Raw genomic sequence first — 27,001 nt, forward strand, 5'->3', positions numbered from 1 at the left:
TATATTTCAACATCCTTAAACTTATCTTTGTATTGCTATTGATATCTCTCTTAAAGTAGCTTATGGACCATGATACACATTCTCAGGGTATATTCTTTATTTGTTGACAATCACAAAGGACATAAAACAGAATGGATTTCATATGGTGCACCCATGCCAAATGTTGTTCAGGAAAAAATTAAAAAATGTTTTGTGCATGTTTTGACTAGATTTGGATGGGATGATCTAAATTAAGATCATCCTCCCTCCTTTCTTATCTATCTTCCACCTTTGGGTTCTTCTATTCTATTATCCAATATTGAAGGTTGGGTCATTGTGGTAGGTGACAGGGTGGGCCTTATGGTTCAGGACTCAAATGTGATGATCATCTTTGTTTAAAAAGAGGGAAGAGGTGGGGCATATACTGTGGGACATTAGGGGGTGGGGGGGGTATCTATTAAAAGAGAAGTGAGGTTGGTATTCACAATGCCTGTTTGTTGGAACCCTTTAGGAACACACATCCAGGATGCCAGAGCCAACTAAAAAAACTGGTATGCGAGTGTTTATTTCATTATGAACTTTATTTTAAACAAAAAAGTTAAATAACAGCGTTTTGTTATTTTGCAAATGGTTAAATTTAGCTGTGGTTGTTTTGTGTTGCTGTTTGAGGGAATATGGTGGAATTTGTTTTGAACTTTAACACATAGTCATGAAGACATGAGAGTTTTTTTGAAGAATGAGCAGGGCTTTGGTGTAATCAGTTGTAATTTGAAACAATTTGTAATTGAAAGTGTATGCAAACAGGAAGATAAGCAATATTATGCTTAGCTTCATCATAACTGTCTCCATAAGATATTGTCCAAATTTGTGTTTATTATGTTGTAGTATATTATGTTGTATTGTATTGTATTATTACTATTGATTTAAACTATAATACGCTTTGGAATTATAAGCCTATATAGCAAGATAATGTAAGGTTATTGATTACCGACCATTAGCAAAACCATGGTTTAACTTACCAATGCAACCATGGTTGATTTTCGCGACTCGAGGGTACCAAAAAACCTAGAGCCACTTAAAGTGCCACCTTTGATAGTCTAAGAAAATGTGAAACAGTAATCACAGCAGACTAAAATGCTTCGAGTTATTTCAAAAGGGCACCAAATAACCTAGCCTTAGCAGGAATTAAAGGATTGCCATAATGTGACACCACCTGTTTGACAGCCCACTGTGATAATATTAGCTAAGACTCACAGTAGTCTGACAACGCAGTAGCGCCACCTTTCAGGATCAACCAATGGACCTCATAATGTCAAAAACGTTTACCTTTAAGTCTATTCCTTAATCTTCTCCCTGTCTTTCAAGTGCTCTTGGCCCATAACAGAGAATCTCCAAACTGTTCTGCCCTTAGCATGATTACACAGTCATTTCCCGATAAATAAATCCATCAAACAGATAGCACATTATCTTTTGGAAAGCCTTCTCGCTATACCAGCAGGATTGAAACATTGATGATGCAACCATTAGCAGTAAAGCTTTATGAACCAGGTCACCTTCATCAGATAAGTTCTCTCCCCTGGATCCACTTTACAGATGAACACTGTCTGTGTCAAAAATGATCCTGATCATTTTTCTTCTTTCATATACATCCTCATCCTTCTTATGCATCTATTGTATATTACAAAGTCAACCCAGTATCTGAGCAAATTATTCTCACAGATATGAAGTAAACAGTGTCCTCATTTAACTTAGTTCGACACATCCTCCCTCTAGCATTACATTCAAAACATATTTAACATATAGAGATCATTAGTGCATTGTCACTGGTTGTATCTAGCCAGCAGCAGTGGAACAAAGGCTACGGGAATATCAGGAGACTTCAAATGGCGCAGGAGAGGAACTAGCACTTGATAGACAACAGAAATAGATGCCGCCTAATCCCTTTAGCAGCTACCTGCAGCTGTGTCCCTGTGGACTGCCTTTATCAATGGGGAACAAGTGCCTGCTATATTTAAACCCAGTAGGTTGGCTTGCATAGTGGTTGAACTTTCCGCATTGATGTTCTTCGAAGTCGTGCGATTCAAAGTGAAAGAACGAACAAGCAGGTAATAATGCGAGGCATGAAACAGAGCAAGAATAGCCGGAAGATCAAGTTCAATCAACTCCTGCGTCAGAAAGGAAAACTAGCATATTGCTTAAGCTAGTCATCATAGCACATAGGTGTAAGTACATAGGTGTGTATACTGTGAATAGAGATATGTTACACCAATTTTTTTTTTAACTAAGGTCATAAGCTAAAAGCTAAAAACTTCATAGGCAACTTTAAAGGCAAACTCAGATAATGCATTTTAGCATTTTAAACTTTTCCTAAGCTAGATCATGCTGAAAATAAATCAAGGGCACTACACAGTCACAGAGCCTTCACCACTAGTGGGGTGAAAGGTGGTGACAATGATATGGGCCCACACTAAAGTCTAAATACTTGCTGTTTCGAGTCGGTTGGTAGTACAATTTCAGTACTGTTCAGTCTTACAGAAATTATATTATACCAAATATTAAACATGATCTCACGGAAATTTGTGTTATAGTCACGAAATTTGATTAATTTATTTGTGTTCATGGCACGAAAATCTGCTTTTTTCGTGCCTTGAGCACGAATGCATTCGTTGTGTCAAATATTTCTATAAATAAATTTTCACAACTTTCTTTTTTGTGTCATTTTATGTATTTATTTATCACCCCCCCCCCCCCCATTTTTAAATCATTGTCAGTTGGGGCTAGATTTGGGGTTTGGGCTAGGATGTACTTTTATGTACATGTTTTTCTTCAGCTTTTAAAACTATTCTAGATTGGAGTTGGGGATGGATTTGGGGTTTGGGTTAGGATGTCTAAAAATGTAACAGAAAGTGATTTTAACCCCAACCTCAAGCGACAATGGTAAGAAAAAACAATGAGAAAACAATACATAAAATGAAACAAAAAAGAAAGTCGTGCAACGGACACGAAAAACTATTTACAGAAATTTGTGCGAGTGACACGACAAAGACATTCATGCTCAAGGCACAAAAAAAGCTAAATTTCATGCCATGGACACAAATACATTTTTTATTAAAATTTAAAACATTTTTTGTGATTATAACACGACTTTCCGTCTGCAAATATTATACCCCAACCCTAACCCCAAACCACAGCGAGTTTAAAGTTTGAAGCCTTGACATAAAGTACACTATCGTCATGCAAACCAACTTAAAACACCAAGTGCCAGGTACAGTTCAATATTACACAAAAATTAAATATAAATATGTATTTTAATAACATATTGTGAGGGTTGAGACGGAGGACAAGAGAACCCAAGCGCAGACGATGTCTGGGAAGTGAACATTGAACATTTATTGACATAGAAACTTGAAAACAAAATCCCACGTAGTGATGTAAGGTTCTTGAACGAATCGTTCTTTCTCAGGAAGTAACCGGTCGAGTCGGTTCACAAATCGAACTGAATCGAACTTTAGTTTTGGGAATAGGTTCCGGGTTGATGACGCAGGACGCACAGCTGAAATAGCACGTCGAACTAAAAAAGAACCGAACGAAGTTTGTCTATGATTGCCGATGCGAGGATTGCAGATGATTCTGACGGATGAGTTGCTGCCACTGCGTGTGAATCACAGAGGATTTGAACGAGCCTGATACGCAAAGTTTCTTGTTTTATTAGTTTCTTGATATGCTTGTTTTATTAAAAAGCTTTAGTTTTAGTACGATTTATTGTGCATGCAAGTCATATTGTAGTTGTTTAAGGAAGACCAATGAGTTTAAAAGACAAGTTTATGTATTCTTTATACAGAACTTGCCTCGAGTACCTTATTGCTTTTATAAAACGTTTACCACAAAATATTAAAGTTACAAAATTTGGGTAAAACGGTCTTAGCAGTGATTTATTGTGAATAAAGCACAGCTATTGACCAATCAGAATCAAGGATTGGACCTAACCGTTTTATAAATATTAGATATATAATGATTGACTAATTCAGAGTTCGCCACTATTTAGTTACAGACAGTGGCTTTCAATGTAGATACACTAATTAGCAACAACAAGGCCATAAATTCCTCAAGAATATTTATACATTTGGCACACATTTATCCAAAGCCACTTACAGTGCTTTTAAGCTCGTCTATGAATCAAAACCAGGGCCTTGGTCTTGCAAATACCAGCTGAATCACAGGAAAGTGATGAATGATAAGTGTGATGCTGGAGAAAGTGTAGATGAGCAGGTACAATGTTCATATGAGTTTTTTAATGTGCTAAAGATTTTGAAAACGCATCACTTCCTGTTGACCAACCTGCCTCTATCAATCCCTCAGTCTCTGCTTTCACTAAGAAACCAAAAAGTCAGACTGCTGAGATTGGGGCAACAGTCAAATTCGAAGCAGAAACTGAAAAGCTTGATGCAAAGGTGAGATGGCAGCGAGACTCCAAGGACGTCTCACCCAGCGACAAATACACCATCTCAGCAGAGGGCAATAAGCATTCATTCACCATAAACAATGCAGACATGGAGGATGCAGTGGGCTATGCTGTTATTGCTGGGGGGTCAAAGGTCAAATTTGAGTTAAAGATAAAGGAGTCAGAAGGTGGGTGATTTTTGGTACGGTGCATAATTATGGCACTTCTTCCTCACTTTCACCCGACCGTCGGTTCATCAGTACACCCCAGGACATGGGTTGGAGAGCACTGTAACTAATTCACCTTTTGGGTTTACTTTTCTGTAACTTAACTTTACTTTTCTTTGCATGTTATCACTTTTACAGCCTGTTGAGGAATCTGAAAAACCCACCGCTCACCAGACTTTTTATAGCTGCTCTTCACGTCACATTTGTCCTTCAGTTTCCTAACCTGGAGCTTGAGTCATTGTGCATGGAAAAAAGATAAGCAACATGAATGAAATACTTGAAGAGTACATTGCTTAATGAATCCTTTGTCTATAGCCATTTGAACTATAAAAGCTAATGAGGAACGCATGAAGGTTTGGCCTGTATCTATTAGATTATTTAATTCTAATGAATGCTGATGAATGAGGGTCTACAGTATAGTGTTAAGTTGAGAGTCATAGCAAACATAGCCATTATTAATCTTGTGATTCTGCCAGACCGCTGCTATTAAATAAAGCTTTAAGTCTAATAGCTGTCTAAGCTCTTTCAGCATTAAATATGTCTATGGATATATGGCTGGTATTTAGAGCTATTTATCCAGCAGCAGTGGAGGATGAAAGCGAAACTCAGTCCTATTTATGAGCCATTAGAATTCTGTAGATCAATATCAAATGCCGAATATGACCCAGGAGAATTAAACTTAGGCTTGTTTGTTAATAGAGAGTGTGAGGACAATAAATCGGAAATGTCTTTAATTTTTGTTTTTATGCGATCAACAGCATTGTGAGTCAAAGAAATAGCATCTTACTTTGACAAAGGCATTTTTATGTTGTTTACATTGCATAATGATATAATAATGGTAGTAAAGATTTGGGGTGTGCATGTTTCATATTTCCAATAATCCCAGTGAGAACCTTTCTGACCCCTCATTATGTGTCAAATTATCGCCTGCGGTCAAGCTAAGTCCAGAGAATGGCATTATAATGATCATACAATTGTACACTTTTACAGTGAAGCCTGCAGCTGTGGACACTAAAGCTGATGAAGCTAAAGAGGTACAACCAGCACCAACTGAAAGTTCAGCACCAGACACCAGTGAACATGCATCAAATGGTGCAGCTGATGGTGCACATGATGGTATACAGAAATATTTTTTCCTATTTCAACTTATACACTTTTTCAAAATGTAAAATAAATCTTTGGTGTCCCCAGAGTACAAATGCTAAGTTTTAGCTGAAAATACCCCATAGATCATTTATTATATCATGTTAAAATTGCCACTTTGTAGGTGTTAGCAAAAATGCACCGTTTTGGGTGTGTCCTTTTAAATGCAAATGAGCTGATCTCTGCACTAAATGGCAGTGCTGTGGTTGGACTACCCAGTATCACGAAATTTCGTGATATAGTCATGCAACTTTTTGATTCTTTTTTCGTGATGTCATGAATTTCCGCGTTTTTTCGTGATCGTATCACAAATTTCTGTTTATGTGTAATTGTCACGTATTACTCAACTGCTTTTTCCTATTTTCAAACCATTGTCGCATCGGTTTAGGGTTTGGTGTTTGCGTTAGGATGTCACTTTAAGTATTGGTTTATACTATTTTTTCTGATTTTTTTTATATTTTCTGATTTTTAAACCATTGTCGCCTGGCGTCAGGGTTAGAGTTGGGTTTGGGTAAGGATGTCATTTTATGTAAATCTAACCCTAAACCGAAGCAAAAATCGTAAGAAAATTGGACAAAACAGCTGATTAACCAATACGTGACAATTACACGTAAACAGAAATTCATGATACGATTACGAAAAAACACGGAAATTTGTGACAATGTCACAATAAATGAATTAAAAAATTTCGTGACTATATCACGAAATTTCGTGAGACTGGGCTGGGTTGGATAATGCAGATTAAGGGGCGGAATTATCCCCTTCTGACCTCACAACGAGAGCCACATTTCAATTACCTATTTTTTCACATGCTTGCAGAGAATGGTTTACCAAGTTACTGGGTTGTTCTTTTCACATTTTCTAGGTTGATAGAAGCACTTGGGACCAAGTTATAGCCCTTAAACATGGAAAAAGTCATGATATGTCCTCTTAAATGACTGTAATGCATTATTTGTGCATTATTTGTATTTTTTGTGTTAGTCATTAAAGGACAAGTTCGATATTTTACACTTAAAGCCCTGATTGTTTATGATGAAATAGAACGGTTTTGACTGAAATTTCGACCTATGATGCTGGCTCGAGAATTTGCGGGTGTTTATTGTATCACCTCCCACCTCTACACTGGAACAATCCTTCCTAAAATGCATTAAACTTTCATTTACAAATATGTGAAACTCACCAGAGGGGTGTTCACTGATATGCTCACACAAAAATCGCTGCAAAAGATGCTTTCCAAGGTTTTATCGTAGTTTTTCTCCAACTCCATTGACTTGTATTAGATGTGCTGTGAGGTACGGTATTACTCTGCGCTGGTAGCGTTGTTTGTATTCTTGCAATTGGCAAAGGCGGATTATCGCCACCAACTGGGCTGGAGTGTCTATTATTCAAGCTCTCAACGGAAGAATGTACAAGTGTGAGGCGTTTGGAAAAATAGGTCCACAAGTTTACAACGAATGCTAAAACACCTGTTGGAAAGCATTTTTTGAAGCGATTTTTGTGTGAGCATATCAGTGAACACCCCTGACCACTCGATGAGTTTCACGTCTTTGTAAACGAAAGTTTAATGCATTTTAGGAAGGATTGTTTCAGTGCACCTATACACCCATTGTAGAGGTGGTGGGGTGATACAACAAAAAAAAAAAAACGGAAATTCTCAGGCCAGCATCATATCTCCAAATTTCAGTCAAAACCGTTCTATTTCATCATAAACAATCTGAAAACAGGGCTTTAAGTAAAATACCGAACTTGTCCTTTAAACGTTTTCCATATGTTTTTCTAGCTCTGCCTGAAAGTCACCAACCTGACACCAGACAGGACCTCACTGGTCTCTTCACAGAAAAGCCTCAGAGTGGGGAGGTCTCTGTAGGCAAGTACATGTTTATCTGACCATAGAAAATTGGTAATGGGTACAACGTGGACCACAACGTTCTTCCAACCTTTTCCTCCTGTAGGTGAGAATATTACTTTCGTGGCGAAGGTGTGTGGTGCATCTCTTCTGAAGAAGCCCACGGTGAAATGGTTTAAAGGGAAATGGATGGATCTGGCGAGCAAGTCGGGAAAGCACTTGCAGTTGAAGGAACACTATGACCGCAACACTAAGGTCATAATCTAAACATCAGTTATGCAGCATACTAATGTTGTGTACTGCCTCAATAACAATTAACATTTCTTCTTCTGTTCAGGCATACACATTTGAGATGCATATTATTGCAGCTAAAGCAAACTATGCTGGAGCGTACCGGTGCGAGGTGGCATCTAGAGACAAGTTTGACAGCTGTAATTTTGACTTAATAGTACATGGTAAGACCCTAAAGTAATTTTTTTAGGTCAAACACAAGAGTCAGAAGAAAGATATATGTATACCTGATGAAACAAATTTGGCAAGATACCTGTACTGAAAATTTACCACCACTTATCCAATCCCATGATTTCAATTATTAGCATGTTCTTGATAAATCTGTTAAATTAATTTCCAATGAATTTTCTTTTTCACTGTTCTCACACTTTCTATTTCAGAGGCTCGTGTACAAGAAGGCTTGGACATTCGCAGTGCATTTAGACGCACGTAAGTGTTATTTCACTTATAGTATATTTCATAAGGTATGAAAGAAACTGTGAAATATGATTACTCGTGTAGGTCAGCAGTGCCTCTTTCATTTAAAGGTGCAGTGTGTACATTTTTTAGATTGCAACCAAAGATTCCACAGCTCACCCCTCGCTTTTGAAACGCATAGAGAAGCCACATTAGCTGCCACCGGACAAACATGCCATCGTCAACTTAGTTTAAAAAGTCAGATGAAGGCTTCTGTAGAAACATGGCGGCACAAAATGGCGACTTCCATGTAAGGGGACCCTCGTTGTATATAGATAAAAACATCTAATTCTAAGGTAATAAAACATAACGGTTCATTATGAAAGGTCTTTATACACCCCTGACCATATAGTTTTGTATAATATTTTGCATTTATGTCAAGAGATCCTTCTAACAATTACACACTGCAACTTTAAGTGATATATTAAGGTAAATATTGAAGAACATTGTTAGATTTTTTAGGGGTTTGATGAGGTCGATTTGGTTTTATGTGAACATTACAGTAGCATTGCGTTTTGCATTTAGCATAGTGCATTAAACTTTCGCTTACAAAGACGTGGTCGGGGGTGTTCACTGGTGTGCTCGCACAAAGATCGCTGCAAAAGATGCTTTCCAACAGGTTTTATCGTAGTTTTTGTCTAACTCCATTGACTTGTATTAGATGTGCTTTGAGGTACGGTATTACTCCACCGCTTGGAACGTTGTTTGTTTTCTTGCAATTGGCAAAGGCGGATTATCGCCACCAACTGGGCTGGAGTGTCTATTATTCAAGCTCTCAACGGAAGAATGTACGGGTGTGAGGCGTTTGGAAAAATAGGGGTCCACAAGTTTACAACGAATGCTAAAACACCTGTTAAGCATCTTTTGGCAGCATTTTGTGGGATTTAATGTTATAAGTTAACTATGCAATAACACTTTTTGGAACTGCTGACTACCCAGGAGCACCGGTGCGGGTGGTAAGAAGAAGATGGGCGAACATGGCAGGTAGCTACTGTATAGGGGTTTGCTGCAACAGCTGGTGATATATTCACATGGTCACTGTCTTTACTCAACCAAACCCTCATCAAAAGAGTGCATCGGGGCACATAATGTCTCTCTGTCAGTCATCTGCCCTTCTCTTTCCAACCTTTTCATTCGCTTCCCTTTGTGTGCCAACATCTAAGGAGAGTTGATATTAGTCACTGCTGATGCTTTATGACTCACTCTCCAAGGATCTCTACAAACTCTAAATCCGACTCTTATTTCCTTTCTGTTCTCATCTCACCCCCTTTCCTGTGTTTTTGTAAGAAGGGCAATTTCCCAACACTCATTACTGATGTTTCAGATGCAATAGTCATTAAAGTGAATATGATTTCCCCGTCCACTGATCTTTTCAAGTGCAGGCACTGATTAAGAATAAGCAGATTAGAGGATCACACAAATAATATTCTGGATTCGGTATACTGGGGACGCATCATGCCTTGCCACCAATTTAATCAGAAAACTGATTAATGTTAAACCGTTTATAATGTGCTTTCAATTTATGCATTTGGTTGACAGTTTTTATAAAAAAAATTATGGCAGTGCAATTGGTAATGCATTTTTATTAGTCTATCTGTCCCCTGGGAATCAAAATCACAACATTGGCGATGTTAGCAGCATGTTAGCACCAGCTGAGATACAGCTTTCACAGATAGTCTCAAAAATGAACTACAGAAATAAGCCTTAACTTCTTAACCATGGCTGATGCCTTGTTAAAATCAGTGGAACCAGCTGCACAAACTTTGATTGCTGTGTCTTTGATTTTTGGCTTTACATTTTACGATAATATACTCATTAAATAAGATGGTATAGATCTCAGAAGAGGAATTATTTTTTATCCATGAGGCTTGGTTCATCATTAATCTTCATGCACATGCATACACTGTAAAAATTATATCAACATATATTTTTGTTACTTTAACTTAACAAATGTAGTTAAACAATTTCAACTTGTTTTTATAAGTTGTGGCAACTTATCACAATGCAAAACTTAAAATAATAGGTTGTATTGACTTGCATAACCAAGTGGTTTTAACTTATGCAGCGTTTTTTTTTTACAGTATATCTGTTCAAACACAATACTGTTTATGAGAATCGTCCAATACTGTTATCAATATTGAAGAATAGTATTGTGTTTTGACCTATAGATCTTTAGGTTGAGACTTTTGCCATCTATAATAATAACAGACCAGGCACCTTGGTCTTTGTTGCGCACAGTTGTGTTTGATCATAAGGAGGTCTGGCAGATAGCTTTCTTAAGAGTCTCTCTTGTGCACAAGCATTTCTGCTCTTAGTGTTATCATCATCATCATCTTTGATGTCCTCTGTCAAAATGTGTTGAGAACAGCCAGTATGGTCTGTGGACTCAATGAAGGTTAATGAAGTCTGTGCAAGGACATTGGCATGTGTTGTTTGTTTCTCTGTCCCATAGCAGTGTATATACATCTGTTTCATACATGCCTGTATACACACTGAAAAAAATGCTGGGTTATTTTAACCCATGGTTGAGTCAAATATGGAAACGCAACCATTGGTTAAAAATAAACGTACAAAGGGTAAACATAATTCAGTGGTTAGATTTGTCCATATTTGATGCAACCATGACTTAAAGTAATATGGACAAACCCAAACAGCCAACCAACTTTTGGGTTTGTCCATATTTGACCCACTTATAGGTTGTAATCCAGCATTTTTTTGAATGCACTTGTCACATATATGCATGTTTGGACCACTTTCACATATGTCTGTATACATTGGTTTCATACAGTATATGCTTGTATACATGTGTGACATGTATGTTGGTATACATTTATTTCTTATACATATGTCATATACAGTGCATATAATATGTATATATCCTGTGTCATATGGCTCAAAATACCTTGAGGTACCTTGAAGCTGTTTGTTTTCTTTTACATAATTGTTCATTAGGGATCCCATGTATTACTTGACAAGCTGTTGTCTGTTCAAAACTCTTACATATATACAGTGGTGTGAAAAGCCCCCTTCCTGATTTTTTTTGCATGTTTGTCACACATGTCTTAGATCATGAAACAAATTTAAAAATTAATCAAACATAACTGTGGTTTATTATACTTGAGTTCAGTTTCTCTAGCCAAATCTGTATGCAATTAAGAAATCACTTAAATAGGACCTGCCTGACAAAGTGACGTAGACCAAAAGATCCTCAAATGCTACACATTGTGTTGAGATCCAAAGATATTCAGAAATAAATAAAAAGGAAAGTAATTGAGATCTATTAGACTGGAAAAGGTTATAAAGCCGTTTCTAAAGCTTTGAGACTTAAGCAAACCACAGTGAGAGCCATTATCCACAAATGGCAAAAACATGGAACAGTGGTGAACCTTCCCAGGAGTGGCCGTCCAAGCAAAATTACCCCAAGAGCGCAGCGACAACTCATCCAAGAGGACACAAAAGACCCCACAACATCATCTAAAGAACTTCAGGCCTCAGTTAAGGTCTGTGTTCATGACTCCACCATAAGAAAGAGACTGGGCAAAAATGCCCTGCATAGCAAAAAAACCCATAAAGTCTTGATGATCCGACTTTTGGGAAAATACTCTGTGGACCCACCCATACCACCCATCTGCTTCAGGCCATTTCTCCATTGGTTATCCCTGCTCCCACACACATTATCAACTCATCTCTTTTTACTGGTACATTCCCCACAGCTTTTAAAGAGGCTTTGATAACCCTGCTGCTGAAGAAACCAACACTTAATCCTGCAATGTTAGAAAACTACAGACCCGTATCTCTCCTTCCCTTCATTGCCAAGACTCTCAAGCATGTGGTTTTTGACCAGCTCTCCTCCTTCTTCACACAAGATAACCCCATGGACAGCAACCAGTCTGGTTTCAAGAGCAGTCACTACACCAAAACTGCGCTGCTCTCAGTCATTGAAGCCCTAAGGCAGGTAAGGGCAGCCTCCAAATTATCTGTACTGATCCTACTGAATCTATCTGCCGCTTTTGACACTGTCAATCACCACATCCTCCTGTCGACCCTCAAGGCTATGGTTGTCTGGGACTGCGCTATTATGGTTCAAGTCTTACCTCTCAGGTAGGTCATTTAGAGTATACTGGAGAGGTGACGTCTCCGAACCCCAGCGTCTCAGTACCGGGGTACCTCAAGGCTCAGTGCTTGGCCCACTGCTCTTTTCTATATACATGACATCCCTGGGATCTGTCATTCGGAAACACAGCTTTTCTTACCACTGCTATAAGGATGAACACTTGCCATTCCAGCCCAACAATCCCACGATTTCTGTCCGCATCTAAGCATAGTGAATAAAATCTCACTTTGGATAAAGGATCATCATCTTTAGCTAAACCTTGCAAAGACAGAACTTTTGGCCTATCGTCTGACCCTAAGATTCATCACAATCTTTCCCTTCAACTAGGTTATTCGAACGTTACACCTTCCAGGACAGCCAGAAACCGGGAGTGGTCATTGATGACCAGCTTAGTGTCATGGAGCATGTTGCCAGCACTGCCCGCTCTTGTAGATTCATCCTCTACAACATTAGTAAAATTAGACCTTTCTTATCTCAGCATGATACACAAGTCTTAGTCCAGGCACTAGTCCTGTCTAGACTGGACTATTGCAATGTGTTACTGGACGGACTTCCAGCCTGCACAACCAAACCCCTACAGATGATCCAGCTCAGCTCGCATCAAATGCTAAGCTCTGCTCCTGGGATTTAAAACCACCACTGGGTCAGCACCCCCTTACCTTAAGTCAATTTTACAGACTTATGTACCCTCTGCCACAGAGCAATGACTTGTGGTGCCATCCTAAAAAGGGAAAAAGTCACTATCGCATACGTTCTGTTCCTCATCTGTGGAATTATCTGCTGGTTGCGACAAGATCTGCTGACTCTTTAGTAGTCCTTAAGAATCGCCTAAAACCTCTTCAGCCAACACCTCACTTTGCTAATATCTTCTATCTTTATCTTTACATTCTCTTTCAAAAAAAACTTGAAGAGTTTAGTTCTAGTACACTTATGTATTGCTGTTCTTGTGTTGCTCTAATTGCTTCTATTGTTACCTCATTTGTAAGCCGATTTGGACAAAAGCCTCTGCTAAATGACTGAATGTCTTCTTGGGCAAAAGTAACACAGCATTTAAGAATATCATAAGTAATATCGTAACAACAGTAAAATATGGTGGTGGTAGTGTGATGGTCTGGGGCTTGTTGTGCTGCTTCAGATAAATGGAACCCTTAATTCTGCTGTCTACCAAAAAATTCTGAAAGACAATGTCCGGCCATCTCTTCGTGACCTCAAGCTGAAACGAACTTGGGTTCTGCAGCAGGACAATGATCCAAAACACACCAGCAAGTCCACCTTTGAATGGCTGAAAAAAAAACAGAATTAAGACTTTGCATGGCCTAGTCAAAGTCCTGATCTGAATCCTATTGAGATGCTTTTGGCATGTCCTTAAAAAGGTGGTTCATACTCGAAAACCCTCCAATGTGACTAAATTATAATAATTCTGCAAAGATTAGTGTGCCTAAATTCCTCAACAGTGTTGTAACAGACTCATTGCAAGTCATCGCAAATGTTTGATTGCAGTTGTTCCTGCTAAGGGTGGCCCAACCAGTTATTAGGTTTAGGGCAAGCAAGCGTGAAAAGCAAACACTTATTCACACAGGGCCATGTGTGTTTGGATTTTGTTGGCCCTTCATAATAAAAAAACTTTATTTAAAAACTGCATGTTGTGTTTACCTGTGTTATCTATGATTAATACATTTGTTTCATGATCTGAAACATTAAAGTGTGACAAACATGCAAAAAAATAAAAAATCTCAAAGGGGGGCAACACTTTTCACACCACTGCATATGTATATATGTATATATACTAATTTTTTGCCTTATAATTTCATTTCTACAGTAGCACAGATGGAGGTGAAGACTCAGGAGAACTGGACTTTAGTGGTTTACTGAAAAAGAGGTGAGTCTTTAGACATCTTAAAGGGTAATATTTCAAATACATCAATGTTTACAATTTTCCCTTTCCCAAAACTGTCTATTTGATAGAGCCAATTTAAATGTTTATTTTAATTAATGCAGACAGCATTTTTACTTATGTCTGTTTGACATACAAAATATTTGACTCATCTGCATATCATTGTTTTTCTGTTCATCTTAACTCCCATATTCAGAGAGTAAGTACGAGGGCTTGTAAAAGTGCTTGCTTATGCATGAAGGAATGTTGAGTGTTGCTTTGACAACTGTGTGTGCCTGACAGGTTTTGCTTTGACTCTTCACGTAGCTACTGATTGGCAACTTTAGTCTTTCTTGGGACCCCACACTCACTTCTAACAGAACTAGATAGACAGTCATGTTTGAATTATTTTTAGCAAACTCTTTTATTATTTTTCATAACCTAAAATAATAACTTAAATACATCTACAGTACAATATGTAATTTTACAACCTAGCACATTCATTCCACAATGACTAACCAAAGCGTGTCAAATTTGTTTTATCAGTAAACACAATGGGGCGGTTTCCCGGACAGGGATTAGACTAATCCTTGACTAAAATAAATATAGCTGTTCAAACAAAAACAAAAAACAACTTGCATTGACATATCTTAAAATACATCAGTGCCCTTTTTTGTTTTAAAATGCACAGTAATGTTTGTAGTAAGGCATGTTTGTTAAAACTATAGTTATATTTCCTTATTAAACTAAGGCCTAGTCCTGTTTTAAGATAATACCTGTCTGGGAAACCAACCCTATTATATGGGGCAGTTTGGACAGGGTTTAGTTATATTAGGCCATTTAAGTAGTTTTTACAAACAAACACTAGAAAAACAATACTGGGTTGCATCTTCAGACAAAACAATGGCACTGATATATGTTAAGATATGACAGTACAAGGTGTTTTTAAATTAAGGCAGCTCAAACTTGCATTTTGGATAAGCCCTGTCTGGAAAAACCAGCTTAAAATAATTGTAAAATGTTTCTAAACTTTTGTTTAGTGTAAAACCCACAAAAAAGACAAAAATATAGTCTACATTAAAATAAGTGTTGTTGTGTTGTTTAAGTGCTTGTATATTAATTAGTTGTGGTATGTCTTACCCTGTTTGATGCTTGTGGTTTCTGCCTCCACATAAGTGCAGCAGTTTCTTGAAAACTGGCCATCGGTAAGAAAACATATTAACATAATGCTGTGATGAATATCATTTTTATTCATTTGTGAAATATTTAAACTAATAATGTACTTTACAATAACATGCATACATCGCCTCTGTTTATGAACTTTCAAATAACCATGTTAAGCATTGTGAAAACACAGAATGTTTGGGGTTTGTCTTGTATTGAATACAAAATAAGTTAAGATGTGATTTACTAAATGATTTATCTACATCTTGTGTTTTGGGATTGCAGAAATGTTCATGTGAGCTCAGAGCCTGATGTAGATGTATGGGAAATCTTGCAGAAGGCTCCACCCTCCGAATTTGAAAAGATTGCCTTCCAGTATGGAATAACAGATCTGCGTGGGATGCTTAAAAGACTTAAAAAGATGAAGAAAGAAGAGAAGAAAAGTGAAGGTTTGAAGCATTTTTTTACACACACTACACGAGTGATCCACACTAGAACAAAATTAAAAGACTTTTAAAGGCACACACCACTTTTTTTTTAAAATAAATAGGCTAATTTTCAGCTCCCATAGAGTTTGATTTTTACCGTTTTGGAATCCATAGCCGATCTCCGGGTCTGGCGGTACCACTTTTAGCATAGCTTAGCCTAATCCATTGAACCTGTGCTTGAAAATTTTCCCCTGCTATACCAAGGAGACTACTTTCAGGTGCTGGGTAATATCATTGCGCCCGCTGTAGCCATGGTACGGCAGCAAAGTCCTTGATTATTACGCCAGAATGAGAGTATAGTTCCTAGCCATATCTGCCTAGAAAATCGCAACTTTTCCCAACGGTCTTAATACACGATGTAACTACAGAAGAGTCAAGTTTTAAATAGGAAAAATATCAAAACTCTTTGGTTATTTTTGAGTTCGATGCTAATGGTCTAATCAGATTCAGTGGATTATGCTAAGCTTTGCTAAAAGTGGTAGCGCCAGACCCGGAGATCGACTGAATGGATTCCAAAATGGTAAAAATCAAATGTTTAACTCTCGGGGAGCTGGAAAATGAGCATATTTTCAAAAAAGTGGAGTGTCCCTTTTAATGCTCTCTTTTTTGTTAGAAACTTTGGATAAAAGAGCCTGTTAAACAAATGAATGTAAATGTAAACTGTACATAATGAAAAACTAAAGGAATGATGAGTGCTTTATTTATTACAATTTTTTTGCATTTTGGGTTACACCACTCTTACTTGAGAAAAAGTTCAAATGTTCAATGTATTATTATGATGTAATATTTTAAAACAGACTGCTTCACTGATATTGTTTAGGAAATAGTAATAATAATTTTTTTTTTTAATTTTCAACTTTGTTCTTTTAAATTATTTTTCTTTGTACTAACCACAGCATTTCTCAAGAAGCTGGACCCAGCCTACCAAGTTGAAAAAGGACACAAGATCAAACTGCAAATTGAGGTGGCCAATCCTGATGTAGAAGTTAAATGGCTAAAAAATGGACAAGAGATTCATCCAACTGGAAGGTATATACTTAAGTCATTTTGACCCAAATATATAAATAAAATAATATTTAAACCTTGTGTTGTAATTCATTCTTGAAAAGAAAGGAGAGATCTTTTTAAATCTTTTTTACAATTAACTGTTTGTTTCTCTGGCTCTTGATGACACTGTGTACTTGTTGATGGATGGACTCGCCTTCCCACTCTTCACTATCAACCACAGCAAGTAAGTGGCACTCAGCAGTCTGCATGTAACCTGCACATGACAAGAAGCCTCTGGGCTTGTCTGTAGGGTTATGTCTCAAACATATTGTTGAATTTACAAGAACACAGTTTTAAGAATAAGTGACAGACAGATTTTTAAAGACGAGAAATAACATGTAGTAAAAAGTTTTCTCAAGGACAGCAAATAGCTTTTTGCAAACATATTTCAATGAAACCTGTTGAATTTATACACTTAAAGCTAGTTTTGTTGTCAAGAATTGTAACTTCTAACTTCTAATCACAGAATCAAACTTTCTTATCCTGTAACTGGTTTATATTTTTATCAGGGTGAATAATTTGTTGCATACTTGTTTGAAAATAAATATAATCCTTATATTAAGTGGTAAAAGGGACTATACTTTCTTGAATTGTTTATGCTTTAAATACTTGCATACGTCATTTGAGGTCATTTCATACTTGGAATGTAACCTTGGCACTTAAATACCAGAAGACCAGAAACTTTTAAATTTAGACCAGAAGCAGTGGGTAGCACTGCAGAGCAACTGGGTGAAAGGTGCCTTGCTCAAGGGCACCTTTGTCATTTCCTTCTGGAACCAAAACTTTGGGTCACAAGTCCGACTTTCTATCCACTTGGTCACGACAGCCCCACGAATAATTGATACACAATTACAAAGCATCAGAACAGAGATTGTAGTAGAGCATCTCCAACAGTGATTCTCTGTCCCCATCTAGAGAACAAAGCTGGAAATGGCAGTAAATCATTTCTCATTTCCTCACAGGTACATTTTTGAGAGCGTGGGCAACAAACGCTTTCTTACCATCAACAACTGTACACTCGCTGATGATGCTGCCTACACCTGTGTGATTGGAGATGAAAAAAGTGTCACTGAACTTTTTGTTAAAGGTAACTTACTTCTAAAGATGAGGATTTGGCATCTTTAAAATTGTTAAAGATGCTTATTTGTCGCATTTTTCCCTTTTTTTCTGTTCTTCTTCTCACTGCCTTCAGAGCCACCTGTCTTGATCTTGCGTAACCTAGAAGATCAGATGGTAATGAAAGGAGAAAGAGTGGAATTTGAATGTGAGGTGTCTGAAGAAGGGGCTCAGGTAAAATGGTAAGCATGTCAGCATACACACACACATACTGTACATGCACATGCCACACGCAACACATGCGAAGCCAATACAGGATTTGTAATAAACCACTATGTTTAATACATCTATTGAATCCGGAGAAGAGTTTACAAACGACATTGATTTTACAAGCTGTCCACCTGCTGGTATGTCTGTGAGAGTCTTGACATTGCAGTGGTGTCCAGTAGATGGCATATGTGTCTCTTTTACGGGTTTGGTTGGATGAGTCACATTGACTGACAGATGGTGGTGTGTAAGCAAGAGAGTATAGGTTCTGCCATAGCTGCAGTCTAGGATCTACATCAGCATGGGCTGTATAAGATCAGTCCCTGGAAAAGGTCATAGCAGTCTTTTAACACCTCAGAAGTGTCCTAAAATGGAATGAGAAAGTCATCAGCAGTTTGTGGCACTTCTCGTGAATAGTGGAGGTGTTTCTGGCACCAACATGATATAGGGAAGCTTGAAGTAGATACTGTTCCTGGTAGTGAAGGGTTTTGAATGTCTTTTGTCTAAACAGATCTGTGTAAACATTTATGAACAGAAAGATATTGGAATTGTAACACCTTGGAAAAGCATGCGGACGTATCAGAAGAGATAAGAAGCTATCAGCTTGATATAAATAGTCATTCATGTACTGTGCCAGCTATTTGATTTATTGCACTGGCTCTCACTGATTTGCAGTAATGCTTTTATGTTTTATTTTTTGTACTGTATACATAACACTTTTAGCAAAGTAGTATCACAGCCATTACCACAAACCTTCAGAAAATGTTAATCTTAAAATAGTCTGCAATTTCATTCACTACTTTAACTGAATAGAAACATTCTTTTAAACTGATTCAACTCCTTAATTGGTTCATTTTCAAAGAGGTCTATGACACAACCAACTATCATAGGATTCTAGTTTTATAAATAAGTAAAATATATATATATATTGATGAGTTTATATAAAATATGTTTTTGTTAAAGGTGCAGTGTGTAGATTTTAGTGTCATCTAGTGGTGAGGTTGCGAATTGCACCCCTCCCTTTTGAAGCACATAGAGAAGCTACAATAGCCGTCACAGGACAGACATGTCATCATCTGAGACAACGTAGTGACAAACGCACTCTGTAGAGCAGTTTGTCCATTTAGGGCTACTGTAGAAACATGTTGGTGCAAAATGGCGACTTACATGTAGGGGGACCCGCAGTGTATGTAGATAAAACGGCTCATTCTAAGGTGAATACAGTTCATTATATAAGGTCTTATACACCACTGATAATATAGTTATCTATATTATATTGCATTGCTGTCAAAAGATCCTTCTAAAATTTACACACTGCACCTTTAAAAGATGTCTTCCCCTAAAAAAAGCATAACCCTTACCTTATAATTCAAAAATAAGGAACTGAATGTTCACTGAATGTAAAATGCAATTTATTCAGATACATTTTGATGAGACACAAATTTGTCTGACTGTATTACCGACTCAAACCTTTGAACCTTGCAGGGAGAAAGATGGAGTGGAACTCACTCGGGACGAGTCTTTCAAGTACCGCTTTAAAAAAGATGGATGTAAACATGTTCTTATCATCAATGATGTGACCAAAGAGGACTGTGGACATTACAGGGTCAAAACCAACGGAGGCCAATCTTTAGCAGAGCTCATGGTTCAGGGTAAGTATCTGACCTCCATTATCGTTCAGCGTTAGGCTACATGCTGCTTTTTAGTCACATCTTGAAACTTATTTAAGTTTAAACACATATACAGTAGCATTACTGGGGACATTTCTTTGCTATCAAACTGAATTTCTATTGAGAAAAATCCTTGCATAAAAAATTGTTTCAGTAATCAGATTTTGGATAATGTCTGTATGTCATGATGTGGGTTTAAATGAGTGTTCCTAACTCCACCCCCTCACTCTTAAACCCCGCCCACATATGGCTAGGTCAGCCAACGCTCACCTCTTGTCAGTCCAGAAACATGGCCACCAACATAACACAAGGTTACTGCTCACACAGTAGCCACATGCCATCTATTGTTAGACTGACTTGCACATATATTTTAACAGGGCAGATGTCTCTGTCTGTTTCACTCTTTGTCAGTGTCTCTTCTGTCAGTGTCACCCACCATCACTCTCTCTGTCTCTTTTATTAGCATCTAAGAAAATTGATTCATTTCCTTTCACTCTAATTTATTTTTATTGTCTGTATCTGTTGCTATCTTATTTTCGCCTCTTAATCTCCATTCTTATTGAATCTTTTAGCTTGTATGAGATGTATAAGAGGTGCTCAGTATTATTGTAACTCTATCAGTGGAATTTCTTTATCCCAGCTCTTATAATTATGTCCTTAACTACTGCTATGAAGAGCCTCCATTGCTGGAATTCAAATAACCCTTACATCACATAAATGACAGTGCCATCTTTAATTAATGAATTTCATCAAGCATTTCATTTTTTAACACCAGAAATCCCCCAAAAAAGCAACAATGTTATAGTGATTGGTCTTTTCTCCACATATACAGCATAGTAGAATTACTCTATATAATTCAATGATATTACCATAGTTCATCTGTAAAAAGCATGGTAAAACCATAATATCTATCATGATATTTTTTAGTTGGTTTGAGATTCGGACAACACTAGCACAACACTTGTGATGGTGTTATGTATGTGATGCGTTTCCAAATTTCGTTGTAAATCTTCTGTCTGTGTTTTTGTTGAATCTTTGATCATGTGCGATGACATCATGTTCTCTTTGACCCTTTAGAAAAGCAGCTAGAGGTCTATCAAAATATTGCTGACCTGACGGTGAAGGCCAAAGACCAGGCTATGTTTAAGTGTGAGGTTTCTGATGAGAATGTTAAAGGCATTTGGTATAAAAATGGAGTGGAGGTGAAGCCTGATGCCAGAACTCATATCTCACACATTGGCAGGTGCGTGTGTGTGTGTGTAATCCAGGCAAAAGTTTGATTTCACTCATTGATTTCATATTAATTTCAATATTGGTCATGACCTTATTCAGTCAATATAATAAAGATATCAAGGTTATATTTTCACAATATGTTCTTAGGATGATTTTATGCTGAAAACAGTAAATCACAAAAATGACTTGAGCTGGATCTTCACAGACTGGTCATTGATTACTTGTGATTTTCTGTAGGATTCATAAACTTACCATCGATGACGTGAAGCCAGATGATGAGGGTGACTACACCTTTGTTCCTGAAGGACATGCCTTCAATCTTTCTGCCAAGCTCAACTTCTTGGGTACCTTCTCTTGTTTATGGTTGACAAATTTATACCACTTTTAAATGACTATTAATTGTTCTTTAAATTATCGTTTTTATCTTTGCAGAGGTCAAGATTGACTTTGTTCCTCGCCAAGGTAAAGAAAAACAGCATCTATTTAACTTTCAATAAAGCAATGTTTAAAAGCATTAAGTTACCTTGTTTTTGACTCGTCACTTTTCTCTTATTTATCTGAATTTAAGATCCTCCTAAGATTCATTTGGACTGCATGGGTCGCACCGCTGAGTCCACAATCATAGTTGTGGCAGGAAACAAACTGCGACTTGATGTACCGATAACTGGAGATCCTGCACCCACTGTCATTTGGACCAAATCTGACAAGGTACATTCATTACATTTGGCTGTAATCGGTCTTATACAAGCACTATAGCTTTTTATTTTGTAGTCTTAAAATCTGGAAAAGAATTTTTGAGCCATGAGTGACCTCAAAAATGTCCTATGTTCTTATGGTGAATCTCGATTGTAAAATAAAACAAAGTCTGTGGTTGACATTATCGGAGATTTTAAATTTATAATCTACAGTACAGATTGCACACAATCATACTATGGTATTCTAGCCTGGGAAAACCCAGACAACTTCCAGCAAATTTAGATTTGCTCTGAAAGTAGTCTGGCAAAGAGGCCATTCAAGCCCATTTCTAATCGCGGCACCAATCAGAAACGTTGGGGCGGGCTTTACATGATGACGACAGCGCAGCAGCAACGGTAAAGCAGATTTTGTACATTACACAGATGGATGCCGCTGTGAAACATCACTCGTTCGGATCAGCTATCGCGTCTGTTTTAAAGGAACAGTATGTAAGTAATTTATATCAATTAATCATAAAATGGCCCTGATATGTCACTAGAGATTAAGAAATCATTTTCATTTCAAATACTTATATCACTGACAACAGTGAACAGCGGTCTGGCCAGGATATTGTCATTTAAAAAGTGGAGTTGCAGCCCTCAACTGATGTTTATGTTGTCATGTTGTGTATTGGCCATCAGTTGTGTGATTGCAGTACCAGTTTTAGCCACAATCGTACATACTGTTCCTTTAAGCGATTTAAACTTTTCCTTTTCGTTAAAACCCAAGCAAAGAACAACACTCGAAGCCTTCATATCTAAAAAAAAGATGTTATCGCTGTCTTACCGACTTAATTTGGCAAACATCTGATATACCAGCTTGCAACTTTGGTGGCTAAACAAATGGGTCTTAGCGAGAGCGGCGAGCCCTCTGGTAGTGGTGCATACATCATCCCCATCATCGCTCTGATTGGTTTTAGGTCTATCCAATTGCGCCCAGAGGCGTTTGAGAGATGTTCGTTGGTGACGCCCCTTTGGAAATGATTTGTCTATGAAGCTTTGCCAGACCATAACTCAGTTACTACTGAGAATGGTCTGGTTTTAACCAGTCTAACGGTATTCACAAATTCACTCAAATGTATATTTAGAATTTATCATGTGTATTAAAAACACAAGTGACACAAGTATGATTGAGTTTATGTGCTTGAAAACCATTGTAGTCCTTACTGTATTAAAGGGATACTCCAGCCAAATATCAAAATTACCCCATGATTTACCCTCCCTCAAGCAGTTCCTCAAGATTTATATGTCATCTTTCCGTTAAAACACATTTGAAGTAGGGAACAGAGTGCATTCCTCCTTCACAAAGGTAATCCACATGGCTCCAAGGGGTTTATAAAGGTCTTCTGCAGGTAATTGATATGATTTTGTGTGAAAATATCCATGTTTCAAACTTTATAAACTATAATAACTAACTTCCGGTAATGATGCCATCTTGGACTCAATTCACCAGAGAGTTTTAGTGTAGTGAACGTTGCGATAGGTTGCACAGTGACATGGATCAGTGTGGATTACTTCTGTAAAGGATGGATGCACTTTTTTGGGCTTCAAAGTCCAAAATTCCCTGGTCCCTTATCAACCGTTACAAGCTTGGAAAAGAAAAGGACATTAACTAAAATAACAAATGTGCTTGCCTGAAAACATTGCTTGAGGGTGAGTAAATTATCAGGGGTCATTTTGATATTTGTCTGGAGTTTCGCTTTAAATAACCCTTCATTTACTCATAAATTGAAAGTCTCTTGTTCTAAAAAACCCATGAAAATTCTTGAGGGAACCAATGATGAATTAGGTTTTTTAAATGGTCTATAAATTGATATAATGACTGAACAGCTGTGTAGATCTGGTCAGTTACCACATAATACCCAAGCTCAGCTCAGCTCATGCAGAATGTTGTCTAGTTAGAAAATCATTGCTTTTGCACACATTAAAGGAACAGTATGTAACAAATTTATATCAATTAATCATAAAATGACCCTGATATGTCACTAGACATTAAGAAATCATCTTCATTTCAAATACTTATATCACTGACAACAGTGGTCTGGCCAGGATATTGTCATTTAAAAAGTGGAGTTGCAGCCCTCAACTTATGTTTATGTTGTCATTTTGTGTATTGGCCACCAGTTATGTGATTGCAGTACCAGTTTTAGCCACAAGTTTTGTGATTGCAATACCAGTTTTGACCACAATCCTACATACTGTTCCTTTAAGTGTTAGGAATTATGCTACTTTCACATAGGACACGGTGTGCGCTGAACTCGCCGCTGAGTTCAGCGCAGCCAAGATGGATGCCCTGTTTGAATGCCCCATTTCTATTGACTGTGCTGGTAATCGTCACATAGCGCAGCGCAAAAGTTACACTATTTTGAAGTTTGTCCGCTGTGCTCGCGCTTTGGTCGACGCAACAACAAACCATCCTTGCGCTGCACAAGCCATTGAAATTAACGGGTTTCATAGCGCAGCGCACACCGTGTCCTATGTGAAAGCTGCATTAATCTGCTTTAAGGTTTTTGGTGCACTGTAATTCTTTATGATTTGGCATGTTGTCCAGCATTGTAACAGGAGCTCCAGCATATGGGCTTGAGACCGTAAAAGCCTTAACAGGTAGGTACTGTAACTTCTTTTAGACTTAACCAGAAACTCTTTGAGGGTTCAATAGGACTGGGAGGTTTGTGCTGAGATGGCGGTTTAGTTTCTAACAGTTAACCTTTGATCTGATTGCCAAGGCTTCACGGCTTCTGCTCTGCTTATGTAGGCTAGACCTAAGGAAGGGGATTTGCATCCTGAACCATCGCACACATGGACATTGAAAGACGGTGAAGTGAGTTTGGGCCTTACAAACACTAACGCCACCTGCTTGTACATAATTACATATTCTAGTTCTTTCCCTGCCATTGACGAGTTATCTCGTCAATCCGCAATACCACTTTTATCCACCAGGTAAAACCCAGAAGTATTGCCCTAGGGCAGTGTTTCTCAAACTTTTTTAGCCCAAGGACCATTTTATCTTACAAATTTTTTCTGAGGACCACCTAACAGAATCCCACTCTAACATGCCCCCAAAAAACAACAAAAAAGGTTAAGTTTAATATGCAACTGTTTCAAGTCAAAAACTAATTTTTTAAACACAAATGCAATGCTTTGTTCAGAAATTATTTTATGAATTTTATTTCATTTGAAAAAGTAAATGTGAAATGAGTTGCAGCTTAATATGAACAACAAACGGCACATGTGGAAAAAAACTGCAATTAAACATACTATAACAGAATATGTCCTGCTTAATGTCATTCCAAAGAGCTCTTAGTTTAAAACTGAGGTGGTGGGTATATAAAGTCTATGGCAACAATAAAATGCTGAAAAAAAATGTTCCCCATAATGTCCAAAATCACTGAAATTACAGAGATTTTACACATGAAACAAAAACTAGTACATTACAAAAGTAATAGATCTGTGGATTTTTGCTGCTTTCAGTTGACGCTTGATCTTTTCTTTTGACTCCTCTTTGGTTTAGCCACCGATCCATTTTTACATTATTAAAACAGAAAACCAAGAACTGATATCACAGTTTCGCAAATGCTTTAAAAATCTACTTAAATAAGTGATGATTTGAAACACTTGTCTAGTTTAGGTTATCTTTTGGCGGACGACTGGGGGGGGTTTGGCGGACCACTAGTGGTCAGCGGACCACACTTTAAGAATTACTGCCCTAGGGCAAACAGCTGTATGTCCGTTTAAGTTTTGAGGATCACTCTGAATCTGATCTCTAAAAAATTTAGTGTTTTTGAAGATACCTGTGATAAAAAGAGAAGTAATGAAGGTAGGGTGAAACATTCTGTTTTTGGTTTGAAAGCAGAGGGTCTGCTCTTTCATTTTATATATTGTATGTTTACATATTTAAAAAAAGAGCATTTTCTGGGTGGCATTAAACTTTTGTGAAAATCATGAAAAATGCTGGTGGGGAAAGAGCCAGTATTGTTTTCACTGTGTCTTGCTTTGGCTGTGAATGTCTTTACTGACACAGACTGCATGATGGTTTAGTTTTGGCCAGTTTAAAATGATTTGAAATGAAAATGGGAAAAAGAGTCTCCTTCTTTCTTTACTTTAACTGTGTTTGTCTTGCTCTCAGTATTAAGGAAATCAAATATTCTAACAAAAAGCATCACTTTATAACACTGGGCATACTTGAAACGCTTGACATACAACACAACTCTTTAGCATATGTCTGTGTCTAAAAGGTAAGTGCATCTTTATTAATCTAAAGCGAAAAAGGTATAGGATTTCACAAGACCTAGCACCTCTTATACACGAACTAGACAAGGTAATAGGTAATGTATAATATCAGAGATTTCAGACCGCTGTGGTGTCTAACCAATTCAAATTTCTAAAATTCTTCATTGCCTGGTTTTGAGTTTATTTACTCTAAGTGAGTATGTGAAAGTGACTGATCTAAATACGGATGTTGTGTAAAACCATTGCTGAATTCCTTACCAATCCATTGTGATTTATTAGGTGCTAACAGATACAGATGGACGTGTTCATGTGGAGAGTACCAAAGGCCATTGCATCTTTACCATCGAGGGGGCGGAGCGTCAGGATGAGGGCGTATACTCTGTCATTGTAAGGAACCCTGCTGGAGAGGACGCAGCTGACATAAATGTCAAAGTTGTTGGTAAGCTTTCTTAAAACCTCATTTGAATGGAAACACTTGCCAACTGTTTATTTATGATATCATCAAGTCTTTTGTCATGAACTTACATCTTTCTTGGTCACAAACTGAACTCAAACTTGTCTAGATCATTTTCGGCCTGTTTGCACCCTCCATATTACAAATTGTCAGACTGACTGTTGTCCTACAGGTGCCTGATAGTCTTGTGGTATGCGATAGACTAAGGGCAGGTAAACCTTAGGAACTAATTTCCACATGCAAGTCCAAGATATTGATATAAAAACACTGAAAAAACACCTTTAAAAT

The 27,001-nt window shown here is 37.6% G+C and overlaps 1 protein-coding gene across 1 annotated transcript in view; it reads left to right on the forward strand.

Moving 5' to 3' along the window:
• Window positions 1–445: 445 nt before the first annotated feature.
• Window positions 446–27,001, forward strand: part of mybpc3 (myosin binding protein C3) — a 48,876-nt gene continuing 22,320 nt past the window's right edge. The window contains exons 1-22 of the mRNA XM_055203656.2: window positions 446–530; window positions 4,339–4,608; window positions 5,638–5,763; window positions 7,571–7,657; window positions 7,743–7,891; window positions 7,974–8,091; window positions 8,308–8,356; window positions 9,323–9,367; window positions 14,317–14,376; window positions 15,552–15,575; window positions 15,820–15,983; window positions 16,919–17,051; window positions 17,251–17,253; window positions 18,032–18,156; window positions 18,262–18,367; window positions 19,878–20,044; window positions 21,140–21,305; window positions 21,533–21,639; window positions 21,728–21,757; window positions 21,864–22,003; window positions 24,785–24,850; window positions 26,539–26,698. Coding sequence (XP_055059631.2) covers window positions 506–530; window positions 4,339–4,608; window positions 5,638–5,763; window positions 7,571–7,657; window positions 7,743–7,891; window positions 7,974–8,091; window positions 8,308–8,356; window positions 9,323–9,367; window positions 14,317–14,376; window positions 15,552–15,575; window positions 15,820–15,983; window positions 16,919–17,051; window positions 17,251–17,253; window positions 18,032–18,156; window positions 18,262–18,367; window positions 19,878–20,044; window positions 21,140–21,305; window positions 21,533–21,639; window positions 21,728–21,757; window positions 21,864–22,003; window positions 24,785–24,850; window positions 26,539–26,698 — 2,320 coding nt within the window. The 5' untranslated portion in view covers window positions 446–505. The remainder of the gene's footprint in view (window positions 531–4,338; window positions 4,609–5,637; window positions 5,764–7,570; window positions 7,658–7,742; window positions 7,892–7,973; window positions 8,092–8,307; window positions 8,357–9,322; window positions 9,368–14,316; window positions 14,377–15,551; window positions 15,576–15,819; window positions 15,984–16,918; window positions 17,052–17,250; window positions 17,254–18,031; window positions 18,157–18,261; window positions 18,368–19,877; window positions 20,045–21,139; window positions 21,306–21,532; window positions 21,640–21,727; window positions 21,758–21,863; window positions 22,004–24,784; window positions 24,851–26,538; window positions 26,699–27,001) is intronic.

Source organism: Misgurnus anguillicaudatus, chromosome 21 (assembly GCF_027580225.2).
Source record: "Misgurnus anguillicaudatus chromosome 21, ASM2758022v2, whole genome shotgun sequence".
NCBI classification, from domain to species: Eukaryota; Metazoa; Chordata; class Actinopteri; order Cypriniformes; family Cobitidae; genus Misgurnus; species Misgurnus anguillicaudatus.